Genomic DNA, 13703 nt, shown 5'->3' with positions numbered 1-13703 from the left:
AGATACTGATTCCGAGAGAGTAAGCGACTCTGACGCGCACGGGAGCACCAAAGCTCGCGTCCTCATTGGACAAGGCTTTACCACGTGACAGGGCTATGCAAAGGGGACGATAAACATCTCCCACAGCAGATAATTAAATGTAGAAAAATGCGGCGTAGTAAGGTGAACATACCTATCAAGGCAATTAGTTTTCCTTATGCATGTCAAATGAGACTACGCTGCATACATTTGAGGAAAAAATACGTAATTAAACATCAACATATCTATAAGATCATAATAGTGCAATTTCACAGGACTGAATGTTGGACTATTCATTTGAGATAGTCATTGAAATGCATACAATAGCCTACAATTCACCAAAATGGTCGACTCTGCTAACCACAAATCAAAATATGGGCATTGCTTGAGGGCACTGTCTGTTGCAGTGACAAATTGACAATGCCTTTAGTTTTTATATAAGCTATGCCTGTACATATTCTTCTCCATGATATGTTCACACATTCCCCAAAGCATAAATGTAAATGTTGAGCTTGCACAAACAATAGATAGGCCTACATTAAACTAAATTTAACCATGCTTTCTCGATACAAAATGTATATTTTTAGTCATGTCTGCGCGGACCAGATCTACTACAGACTATGAAATTATCCACTGTATACAGTGTCATATAAACTGGAAAGCTTATACGCATGTCTTGTAGCTGTCCTTATAAGCAGGGACATATTGTAACAAAGTAAACATTCGTAGTAAAGGGCCTACTCTTTCACCTGGCAGGCTATAACGTTTACGTGGAGGGAAAAACATAGTGAATTCGGATATAACGTCACGGTTTAGTGAATATTCCAGACGCTCAACTTCCGACATGTTTACAATATGTAAAGACAGAAAACAGCCCTTAGCTTGGCACTGCGTGCAGTTTTTTTTTTACATACGAGGTAGTCGCGGCTAGAGGCCAAGGTCAAGTTGAAAGTTGCTGTCTCGCCATCAAGCCTGTTGGGCTATTCAGTCTTTGAAGAGACCGTCTGAGTGCTTGAAAAGGACGGAAGAGGGGTGAGAATTCCTGCTTTGGAAGACATTAAATTTTACAGGCATTTTGTTTTCTCCTATACGTTGTATTCTCTCAAACCATGCTAACCTTGCACTTGGGTGGTGCACACTTTTGTGTTGCTTCGGCGTTGAAAATATAACCGGGATGTTTTTTTTTTGCATTTGCAGGCTTTTAGAGGAGGTTTGGCGAATACGTGTGAAAAAGATGTGATCTGTGAAGAGAAGGAGCGGGATAGACGCGTCGTTGTGTGGCTGTCTGGTGCGTGTTGGTGTTTACGACCAGTGGCTCTGTGACCGCACTGTGTTGAAGAAAACGGGACTGGTAGCCTAGATCTTTGACTGGGTTTGTGATCAACCGTGTCAAAATGCAACATGAGATTGGCCTTGCTCAGATGATATCTTTTCACAGATTTGTGGTGCTACAGAGGGTTGAACTTTGACGGGACCAGTAGCAGATACTCCGATGCAATGCGTAAAAGGCCAACTCAGTTATTTTCCTATCTAGCAATAATTACTATGCATTTGCGTAACTAAATAAATGCATCACTCACCACCTATGGCTGTTATGACACAAATATTCACAAAATATACGTAAAATAGAATAAATCAGTTTAAATTTGCACTTTTAAGCTGCATGAACAAATACGCACTGATCAATGATAAACTCTTGGGAGAGTAGGCCTATATTCATTTAGGCCTATGTTAATTTAGCTCCAGCTATATTGCTGACAGGTGGTATTTGTTCATGTATATTCTCAACACACTCTCACTCTCATCCACTTCAGGCGTTACAGCCGTATAGTTCACGTGCTAGCTAGCTTGGGCTTTAGCACATTTTTAGCATTTGATGCTGCAGAGACAGCAGGGGGGGGGGAATAACCTACATTATTTATATATTATATATACATATATGTGTACAAAAGACGACGATTGAGAGCAGCCTATATTATATCAAAACACAACAGTTATAGCTATATTCAATCTGTTGACTTGAAAATGGCCAGTAGGGCTGTTATAGGTTTTTGTCTCTGCTCTGCTGCTTGATACTGACTAAATGAAAAAACGAGGGAATGAGTTCCACGCAGCCATAAATCAATTAAACATCTAAAATCTTGAATAAGCAAAAGATTAGGCCTATTAAGTTAGTGCTACGATTGCATACAACTTTCAAAACATTTCATCATAGTTTTATTTTCATCAATATCCTATATAATAACAATGTAAGCACTGATTGAAGACCGTGATCGTTACCTGTTGTGACCATTTCACCATTGCACACATAGCACGTTGTTTTTATTTAATTAGCACAATACCATAAGTGATATAAAACTAGCCTGCATGTAGCTTATCATTTTATATTTCAAAGAATTGCATTTGCCATCTTCAGATTATATCAATTGTGCTTAGTGCTTTAGGTAGCCTATGACGTTTGCGATATAAATGAATTGCATTTAGCCTCAAGTGCTTGTATTGCTCCTCATTTTTAAATTGGGCGAAAAGAATAACCTGAAGAATCTGCTCTGATTCTGATATCAGAATCAGAGCAGATTCTTCAGGTTATTCTTCAGGCTATATCAGTGACACCAGAATTGATCATAATATGATTCATGATAGATAGACGGATGGATGGGCCAACAGGCCTCGCGCTCTATTGTTGAAATAAGCCGTGGTCATTTTGACTTTGTTCTGTCCAAAACACATTTCTTTCCCCCCATATATAAGTGCACATCTTTCAATCACACACGAGAGAGCCGTCATGCATGTGGTGTGTTGTGAGCCCAGCGGTCAGGCCAGACACTGTAGGACGGCTGAGACGACAAGAGCAGCAGACCACCACAGACCACCGCTGAGCGTCAAAACAATGGCCAGACATTCTGTAGTCATTACCCGGCACTGACGGACGTTCGAATTACGTGGCGAAACGCTTTCAGGAACAATTTCATCCCCCCAGCTTGAACATAACGACACAACGCATAAAAGGGGCATTCAGAAACTCGAGGAAAGCTGTATAAAGTTATGCTTTGCAATAACTTTGTAGGCTATACTTAATAGCGTTAGTTGTGATGTATAATGTGCTGCCATAAGATCTTACGAACTGCAGAACGGGGTCCATATAAATTTCAATCCGCTCGCCGACGTGCTGTTTTAGGGAGATAAAGTAGATGGCTGTCAAACAAGTTGCCAAAGCTATAACAGCCAATATGTTTCTGTGGTCAGGGCGGTCAAACTTAACATTTCCATGTTCTGTAGCTCAAATGTATAAAGGGCGGCATAACTACACAATTCAGTCTTTTTTCTCGATGCACATTCGAAGCCACTTGTAGGCCCCGAGAGCAGGCGGACATTTACAATCACAAGGTGAACTTGATGTGTGCATATATGAGCAGTATTATAGCCTAGTTTCTTTGTAGAAGTCGGTCTGGTTCCGAAGTATAGCTCTTAAATATTGCGTTAATGGCGTGCTAAACTATGGAAGGCTAAGCAGCACGTGCAAGCATTTATTGGCACAAAGGAATAACCGTTATAGGTCTACAGTTAATTTCAATGAAATTTCAGCCGCCGCCCATTCCCACATCTTTGTGTTAAGCTATTGGATCAATTGGCGGCAAAATAGACTCACAGGGATGGATGTATGTGAGTGGAAGCTATAGTCATCGTAATTTCATACAGTTTACCTATTAGGACGTATATGTGTATAGACCTAACGAGTTTTGGAATAATAAGGCAGTGATCGGATCTTTTTGAGCCACATGTCTGCAAACAAATGTGGATATAACATTTTCCATCATACCGTTGATTAGGCCCACTTGTGAGCTTAATCAGAGCGCAGGATCCCTGTCAAAGCACAAATAATTGCATCCTCTGTCGGACCATTTAAAATTGTCTACGTAATATGTGGGCTAGGTAATTATTATTATTATTATTACTACTATTATTCACCAAGAGAGCTACAATCACAGAAATCACAGATTTTCTTTTCAAGCGTGTCGACACTTTGCTTGCATCGAATATGATTATTTCAAATAGCCTACTTTGGGTTAGGCCTAAATTGTTTAATATTGCATTATGGTGACATGGGCTATTAGGCCACTTGGGCCTATAGCGTCTCCAATTCGTTATGAAAACGTCCTTTACCTAAAAATGGGCTGAATAAAAAGCAAAACAAAGACCGCGATACACGTTCTTTTTTTCTTTTAAATAGGCTTCTGCACATACAGAAAAGTTCCCCTTTCATGTTCTCGATTCACCACCAGTTAGTTTCTTGTTTGCCTACACGTTTAATGAAATACAGTGAACATTTATTTGATTTCGCTCGCATTAAATTTTAAATTCAAGGTGTGATTTTTTACTTGCTTTTTTCATGTAGCCCATTAGCCCCCAGTCAATTTTAACTTTATTTATAAATGATGCTAACACAGAATGTTTAGTTAATGACTAAATCGTTCTTTATTTTGCCTTTTTCATGCTCATGCCAAAATAATAATTATGTAAAAATAAATACAAAAAAATGATAAAACACCTTTCTTCTTGAATAACCACAGTGTATTCTGATGATCGTATATTGTCAGTATAATACAATAGCGTAGACCATTACAATTTAAGAAAGGGTAGCCTGATTTTGTGCTTGAAAATATAATGCATTTGGGCCTCGCTCGCCAAATTACGCAGACTGAAACGTTGTATTTTCTCTTATTAAACAACGTTGGAGGAAAGTGAATGTGAAAATCACAATGCTATTGACAGGCATAGGATACTGTAAACACACACCTAGCGTTGAGAAAAAAGTTCAACACATTTGCCCTATGTCCACTATCGTGTCCACCCATCACATCTAGGCTAAACATCTATTGGACATGCGTGGGCGAGTCCACCTACATAAGACACCACTTAAGCCAACAATTTGGTGTGTAGTAATGCAAAAGCCGTGAAGTAGCTTTAGTATGGCGGGTAGAAATGTCAATATTTACTTCTGGACAGTGAATTGGCCTTGATATGGTCCAACAGCGGTCTAAATAGTATGGTGGATGAGTGGATCACAAGATACGACAGTCAAACTCTGCCCTATTGGGACATAGTTGAACAGACAGAATGCCAAGTGGCATGTGCACTAAGAGAGAGAGACAATTATCGGATTAAGTTAAAGAATAACGGAATGCAGAATAAGCGAAAGAGCACAGTCCATCTCGAAAAAGCATGGCAACGAGACGAAATCGTAAATATCAGCCTCACTTCCAGATAAAGAAGAAGCGGAGCTAAAGACAACTAAAAAATACAAAATGTAGAGACGTTAGATCTTTCTTGTGCGCTCACCTATATATCTAGCGTTGCTTTGCTACTGTTGGATTGGTGGTAAGCCATACCCCATGATGTGTGCACTTTAATAGGGTAATATAGCCCTGATCTCAGTAGCTTTCTAAGCCGTTCGTGTTATAGTATACCGGGATTGTGGGATATTGCAGAATGGTGCTGCAAATGGCGATAAAACGGGGCAGATTTCCATCTATATAGTCACCTGGCATTCTCAAGACATATGCCGTGGTCCCAAGGTCAACGACTTAACGTTCTGGTAGCGTCATCCCGTTTCAAGGCCAAGTTGAAGCTGAGGAGACGGGAGGGGCAGTATATCATGAAGGCTAATTTCTCTTCCTCCAGCGCATAATCGTGTCCAAATCAGTCCAAGTCAGAACACATGCTGGAATAAATCCAAGGCATGGTTCTATAGCTCCTGATTGTTTTCTTTTTGTTTTCTTTTTTCCTCCCACTAACCAAATATTCTCATAGCCCACTGCAAGGACAGGGGATTGGATTACATGCGTACTGCGCAGACTCCATGGTCAAGTTCAAGTTGGACTCGCTAGTAAAACTGAGGGGGCGCATTCTGCAATGTCTGCCGTGGGGGGCGCTCCCTTCTTTGATCTCCGCCATAGAGACACCAGAGCGAAGCCCACCACAAACACATTGAAGTCCACTTTTCGGCACTTCTTATGCCAAACAGGGCACAGCTTTGTGACAACAACACCGAGCATTTAACCTTCTGGTGGGTGTAGTGCATTTTATGAACAACCATTAGTGATGCACTTGTATTAGCAAACATCACCTTAAAGAAGAAAAGCCAAGCAAGCTTTCCAATCCCATCCGGTGTCCTTCACTATCTAAAATACACACCATATAAGTGACACTACTGTAAACGAACAAGGTCATTTCTGGATTGCGCAAAAAGCCATTGTAAGCGCTATCTCTCGACAGATCACAAGATACTATCTGTGTTGGCCACGACCCATTGCATAACCCTGCATAGTGTCAACATGCTGCCATCAACACAATCTGTCAGACGCTCTTCGGTGGCCTTCCACTAACATCCCCATACTTATATTGATATGATTATTTGAATTAGTATGGGGGGGGGAACAAATTGAAGTGAAAATTGGTCGTTCCACTAGCTATATTATAGCCCACACCCTGGTCAACACATCTGTAGTTACTGATACAAAAACATGGCCTTTTTATATAGCATAGCATCCTCCTCCTCATTGACAAACCAGTTTTACTTTGCGGTCATATCATGTTTCTCTGAAAAGCTGAAGCTATATGGAGTTGAAGTAGTAGCCAAGCTTCCATTAAATAGTTGCTTCTTATTGTTGAATTATCAGACTTATTTGTGTTTATTTGACGAGTTGAGTGCGTTATATGCAACAAGTAGGCTATACACATAGATCTCCATAGAGTCGGTATAAGTATAGCACACATTGACAAGATACATCAAAATATCCTTATTTATTTTGCTTAATAAATCAGAAATCATATTAGACTACATAGGCCACTGTATAGGCTATATAGCAAAATCCTCAGCATTTGTTAACCCTATAGTGTAACAAATTACCTAGGTAAGGCATACTCTAACAAAATATGCATATTCTAGCATTAGGTTTTAACTCTATACCAGAAGAAGTCAAATGAACAAACCAACGTCACCAAATCGGACAGATGCCATTTAATTCTGTCAGCATTTAGGCTGTTAGTCTGATTCTACATCTGGCCAACCACAATTCCATTCGGTTGTGGTCGTTGAGTCTCCAGCAATAATAACCCTCATGCATTGCAATGGCCTCTTATCTCAGACCCTGGTCCACAATGGGAACACAATGTCGGGTGTTCTGTACACAAACTAAACATATACAGTGTATTTGGAATGACTTACTTTATAGGCACAACATACAAGTCATTAGATGGAAATGATTGACAAGAATGTGGCTGATTCATGCAACTGTTGGTTGAATCAAGCCGGATGTCAATGCCAATACGGTTACAGCTTGTAACGTACAGCCATTGTTTGCACAAGCACATTTGATCATAATTACAATATGATTTTGTTTAATAAACACTGCCATTAAGAATGCATTGGTTTTCTTCCAAGAAAAGGTGACAACACAATACATTTTATGACTCAGATTATATATATATCATATAAAGTCCAGGGGAAGGAAAGCAAGAAAATAGATACTATATTACGTCCATCAAATACATTCCATGACGGTATACTATCTATTACTAGCCTATATGTCCATCAAATAAACTCCATGAGAGTAATTGGCAGTATATACAGTATAGAGATAGATATGATTGATAGATACATGGACAAAGAAGAAAGAAGGACATGCTAAGAGACAAAGACATGGGTTTTTAGGAGAGAGAGAGAGAGAGAGAGAGAGAGAGAGAGAGAGAGGGGGGGACAGAGGGACAGAGGGACAGAGAGACAGAGAGAGAGACAGAGACAGAGACAGAGACAGAGACAGAGAGAGAGAGAGACAGACAGAGAGAGAGAGAGACAGAGACACAGAGAGACAGAGAGACAGAGAGAGGGAGAGTCAGAGAGACCGAGAGAGAGAGGAGGGGTAAACTTTTCCCCACACCGGAGAAAGCGCGAAGGAATTTCACTCACTTCTGTGCTTGCTCAGCTGGGGGAGGGGGTCTGGGGGAGGGGGTCTGCGGTGGCTGGGGCGTCTTTCCTCTTTCCAACAGGCGAGGGCGCACAAGGACAGCAGTGAGAATATCGAGGCTCCGCAGCTGACAGACGGAGACGGTCCCCATGCGTCATGCTCCGCTTTCTACAAGCACGTGACGTCACCCTCCTCCCTGGCATCCTCACTGCGAGCAGAACCTGCAGGCATAAGAGTTCATATAAAATAAGACACATTTTCATCTTGATGGTGATGATGATGATGATGATGATGATGATGTTGTACCTGCAAGCATGTGTTTATATGGATGATAGTAGGCCTATGCATGCACTACAAACTGAAATGGTCTGCTGAAGAGCATATGGGGGGGGGGGGGGCAGATTATGGCATCAAAAGTAATCAAGAAACTATACTATAAAACTGGTCAGACCAAATTGTCAAATGCTATAAGAAAGAGGCACAAATTGTGAAAATAGCCAATCTACAAGCTATACTATTTTCACAATATCTATCTGTTGAGGCATCTAAATCGAATGCCTCAACTGCTATACATTCCAAGTGCTTGTCAGGGTGCTTCAAATGATTATTTTGGGGGGGGGACTGAAAAGGTTGAGAACCACTGGGTTTTATACATGCATGAAATTGAATGAGCTACAAAGCTACTGATGATGACCGCATAATCCACATTGGCCCAATGGCCGGTGATCCATCCAAACCATCAAATGCTAGGCCTACACAGATCAAAGTGACACACTTGTTCTTAAAATTCACATTGTGCTTCTGTTATGGGAAAAAACAACAGACAACTGCGCGTGCACCCTAAGCACTGAAAATGAGTAACGTTAGTAGTCTAATATCAAGTTCAAACCCAGGGTTAAAAGCCTTTTTCATTTATTGCTGGTTAGTGACTTTTTACTGCACGAGAGCATATCCTACATCAAAGAGATCTTCGAAAACGGCCCCCACCCTGAAAGCATGCAAAGAACCGTCTATCACTGTGCATAATGTCAGGACGCTGGCTGGCGTCAGTGGCCTGCCAATTGGAATAATGTCATCATTCGTGTGCGTGTTTGAACGCACGCACGCGCGTTAGCTTTTGGGTCATATTTCGATTCCAAACTAAACACCAATTAATGTAACAGCAGAACAAACCCTGATTTATTATACAGTCAATAAGTCAATCAATTTTTTTACGGTCCCTATTTTGAGCATGTCATAAGCAAATATGGTCAAAATGTTACGAGTTCCGAGTTCAGCTAGATCAGCTACTTTCACTATTCGTCATATGACGAAGTATATAGGGAAGTGGTCAAAGTCCTGTTGTCTTGTGGTCCTTGTTGCTCTTCTAGACTCATGTCAAATGGTCTGTTATCTTAACTCTGACCACACGATTTGACCTTAGAGTGCTTTGTTTGACACCACTTTAGGAGAGAGAGAATGATGGGAGGAGCAGAGCAGGACGGGGCCTCTGCTAAAATGAACAACGGTGCATGCAATGTGCCCTACACATGCTTTCTTCTCTTTATGTAATCAATGTCCACTCAAAAGAGAACATACAATAGGCTACAATCATTGTAGTGCCTTTTATATCACCAACATTTCCACTCCGCAAAAGGTATACAAAGTGTTGGATCAATGTAAATCTAAGCTATCATCAGATAAACAAATTATGTTTTTTATTTATTTATATATGCTACACCAGACTTTCCCTATAAATAAATAACAAACTATTGCTGAACATGTAGGCCCTATGTATTTCACAATGCGACGAAAAATGTATAGCGTATGAAAACATGGAGAGATTAGACCACGTGTTACAATATGAACTACTATAGCCCACTATTGTTATATGTGCACACATAAGACATCCTCTATAGACCAGACAGTGGTCGTGGAGCCAACATAATGCTCTGCTCCATCCATGCATGTGTGTGTTATGTACTCATGTGTCTTGTTTTCCTATATATCAGCCACCCACCACCCCTTCATCTCTATAGCCACTGTGATTGCTCCTTCTGTTTATCCACATCCAATCAATGCGTGTCGTCATCGGGGGGTACCATCATGACGACTACACTATTAAGAATGACAGCTAGAGAGAGAGAGAAAGAGAGAGAGAGAGACAGACAGGGCAAACGGTGATCCCTCCCAGAGCTCGTGCCGCACTCTGGAGCGCTCGCCACTCAGGGTCAGAACATAACGGACTGCATCCCCTCTGTCGCGCCTCTCCCCTTTTCCCTTCGACACCACGAGCCCCCACACACACAATCGTCGCCTTGCCCCAAAGTCGGCTCTGCCCACCATAGTCGAGGATTTAGAAGAAGTGCTCGTTCGGCTCTCGCATCGCGCGCTCGGTTCCGCCCGGTGATGGAAAGCAGAAAGGAGATGCTGATGCTCGCGGAGGGAGGTCAGCTTCATGGCAAGAACCACGGCTCTCATTTATCGGAGGCAATCGGAAGCCCCGTGCGGGAACCCGTGCAGGGGAAAGCATCGGTGCAGAGGAACTGTGTGAGTCCCGGCTCTGCTGCGCCCTACTCCCGGGACAGGAGAACAACGGAGGAGGTGGACGAAAGTGCACGAAGGGGCATGTATCCCGACATGAGGCCGGTTGGTGTGTCCAGCACCCCCATCACCGAGAGACACCGGACTGACCATCACCCCCATAAAGACGGCAGCAGTTCAGATACAGAGTCTGATTTCTACGAGGAAATCGACGTCAGCTGCACCCCAGAAAGCATGGATTACCCGACAGCTAAAGGTAGGCAAAAAAAAACACTTGAATTCACATGCTTTTCTTATTTGCTCAGTTGCATGAAGTCATATCGACTGTGCTTATAAAGCTTGATTGAATGCAACTGGCTATATGCACTGAGACACTTATAAATACAGGACTGTCTGCACCGGTTTGATGAGGGTCGGATTTTATTTCATTTTAAAACATCGGAATCCGATACGGAATATAATGCCTGATTAAATGCATTTTAGTCTCACTGCAACAAAGCAAAAATGCAACTTGGATTCGCTCTGCACAGCTGTTATGTCAAGTGTGGCTGGATCCATGCTGCGGTGACACCCACACGTTAACCAAGCATATTACCCAGCCAGCTCTAAAACGAGTCACCTCGGCGCCACTTCCTAGAGACCCCTCACACAAATCACCCTATATTTATATTTACTCCTCAAGGAAGAATGTAGGATTTTTATAAGAACCACAGTGAAAAAAGGAAGGGAAAAGGGCAACCGCCAGAGGAATTCTTTGGTGGGTTGAGTTGGCAGTATCCGAGGAGCAAAGACCAAGGACTAGGCCTATTGATAATAAAATAACATTCTTTTCAAAATCTATCATTAAAAAGAAATAGCCTAATGCGCAGACTAATTCATGTTAAGCTAAATAAACATTGTAGTCTATCACATTGTCAATTTCATAAGCAACTTGAAATACAAAGGATTCCACTACAAATGACAGCAATATTATATAATAAAGATTGTTTGGTCACTTATATAATTTTTCCCCCACGATATTTTTTTTTATTACAATATCTACAATCTTTCATGCAATAATAATAATACAAAATATATTATAATAATACTAAACCACAATATTACTACTAATAATTATCATCATTTGACACTTAACTCTTGAACGTTAAATTACTCCATTTGATCAAAGTCATGTAGGCCTAATCGAAGGTGCCAAGGCCATTTTTTAAAAGCAAAACAATATAGCCTTTTAATACATAGTTACAAATAAAATGCATAAACGTGACTATCTTAATACAACAAAGCCATTACATGTGTGTATAGCTTCATTTTGTGCTGTCTTGGGACGTCCTTGATGCGTTTTAATGTCTATACTGTATTCCTTATAATAATTCAATAATTTGTCAAATAATTCCAGGTCTAAGAAGTGATTCCCCAAGCCATCCAAGCGACAATGGTGCAGACAAGGCTGTGGGCCCGGGTCCTCCGGGCTCTCTGTCCTACGCAGCGGACCAGATGCGACGGTACCGGACGGCGTTCACACGGGAGCAGATCGGGCGGCTGGAGAAGGAATTTTACCGGGAGAATTACGTCTCCAGACCACGGAGATGTGAACTGGCCGCTTCTCTTAACCTGCCCGAAACCACTATCAAAGTAAGGTCACTGGATCTCTGATTTAGATAACTATAAACAGGGGGGATTTATGTGATATAGCATCGACGACGCTAGCTATGATTTTGATGGCAAATTCCAGCCAGAGGCCTTGTCCTAAATTCGTAGCTTATTCTACATTCATAAATATTCTAAAACTCTAAATATTTAAAACTCTACAGCTTGTGGAAATATTCTCCATAATTCTCTTTCGATTTTCCACGACCAAATGAAAAACAGTTTATAGGCCTATTTTCTCAATTTCGGCAAACTCGCAGTATTCCATTTCAGATGCTGTAAATCTCACAAATGTCTCTCAGAAGTTCCTCCTTTGTTGTTGTGTGCGGTTTCTAAAGAGCTATGTGGGTTAATATTTGACCTGGTGTGTCTCTGTCTCTGTTACAGGTGTGGTTCCAGAACCGCAGGATGAAGGACAAGCGCCAGCGTCTGGCCATGACGTGGCCTCATCCGGCCGACCCCGCCTTCTACACCTACATGATGAGCCACGCTGCCGCCACGGGGAACCTGCCCTACCCCTTCCCGACCCACCTGCCCCTGCATCCCTACTACTCCCACCTGGGCGTCGGGGCGGCCACGGCGCCCACCGCCTCTCCCTTCGGCAACCCGCTGAGATCCCTGGACAGCTTCAGGATGCTGTCTCATCCCTACCAGAGGCCGGAGCTCCTCTGTGCCTTCAGACACCCCTCGCTGTACCCGAGTCCGGCCCACCACGGCCTGGGTCCCGGGGGAAGCCCCTGCTCCTGTCTAGCCTGTCACTCCAGCCAGTCGAATGGCATCTCGACGAGGCCGTCCGGCTCGGACTTCGGTTGTTCCCCCACCAGCAGGACTGAGGCTTTTCTAACATTCACCCCGTCGGTGCTCAGCAAGGCCTCACCGGTGACATTAGACCAGAGGGAAGAGGTGCCTCTGACCAGATAAAACGAAAAGACGAGAAAGTCACATAGGCTATTAGACTGGGCTGGGATGAACATACAGTAGCCTATACGTACAGTAAGAGTGGCATATCATAAGCTTTTTGCCATAAGCGTTTAAGCAAACGAAGAAAAAAAGAAACATTACTCCAGGACTCCATCAGCATGAGAGACACATTGCTCCTGTGAAGAGCTAGTATGTCAGAAGGAACAATATGAAAGTCAGATCTTGGCACACGTTGTATATGCACCCAAGGAGATGATTAACTTGGGGCAAGATCATTATCCACATCTTCAGCTTTGACGCACAATGGATCTCACATACAGTCCACTGAAAAAACTAAACATAACAATGCCATCGCAGAATGAGACGGTACGAGGCTGAAATATGACGACCAGAGATGAAACCACATTTTGATTCATAGAAGATTAATTTGGTGCAGGAAGTGCGCATGGGCGGAGTGAGAAGACACAGAAGAAACGTTTAAATCTCTGTGATGGATGGCGTTAACGTTTTATCATTATTTGTAGTTCTTCTTTGCGTCCAAATTGACCTACATGTATTGTACGAGAATGATGCCTTCCATCTCTCTCTTTTTTAACAAGGGGATTTGTTAACAGACTGCTGCGCCTC

General features: G+C 42.2%; 1 protein-coding gene across 1 annotated transcript; it reads left to right on the top strand.

Moving 5' to 3' along the window:
- Nucleotides 1–10373: 10373 nt before the first annotated feature.
- evx1 (even-skipped homeobox 1) lies at nt 10374–13076 on the top strand (the record flags this gene model as incomplete). The annotated part of the gene is made up of 3 exons (XM_080441756.1): nt 10374–10764; nt 11905–12140; nt 12543–13076. The coding sequence occupies 3 exons, from the start codon at nt 10374–10376 to the stop codon at nt 13074–13076; spliced, it is 1161 nt and encodes a 386-aa protein (XP_080297882.1).
- Nucleotides 13077–13703: the final 627 nt, after the last annotated feature.

The sequence above is a fragment of the Gymnoscopelus braueri genome, assembly GCF_963280865.1.
Source record: "Gymnoscopelus braueri genome assembly, chromosome: 11".
NCBI lineage: Eukaryota > Metazoa > Chordata > Actinopteri > Myctophiformes > Myctophidae > Gymnoscopelus > Gymnoscopelus braueri.
Note: the sequence above shows the minus strand (reverse complement) of the source record. Positions and strands in the feature narration are given on the sequence as shown.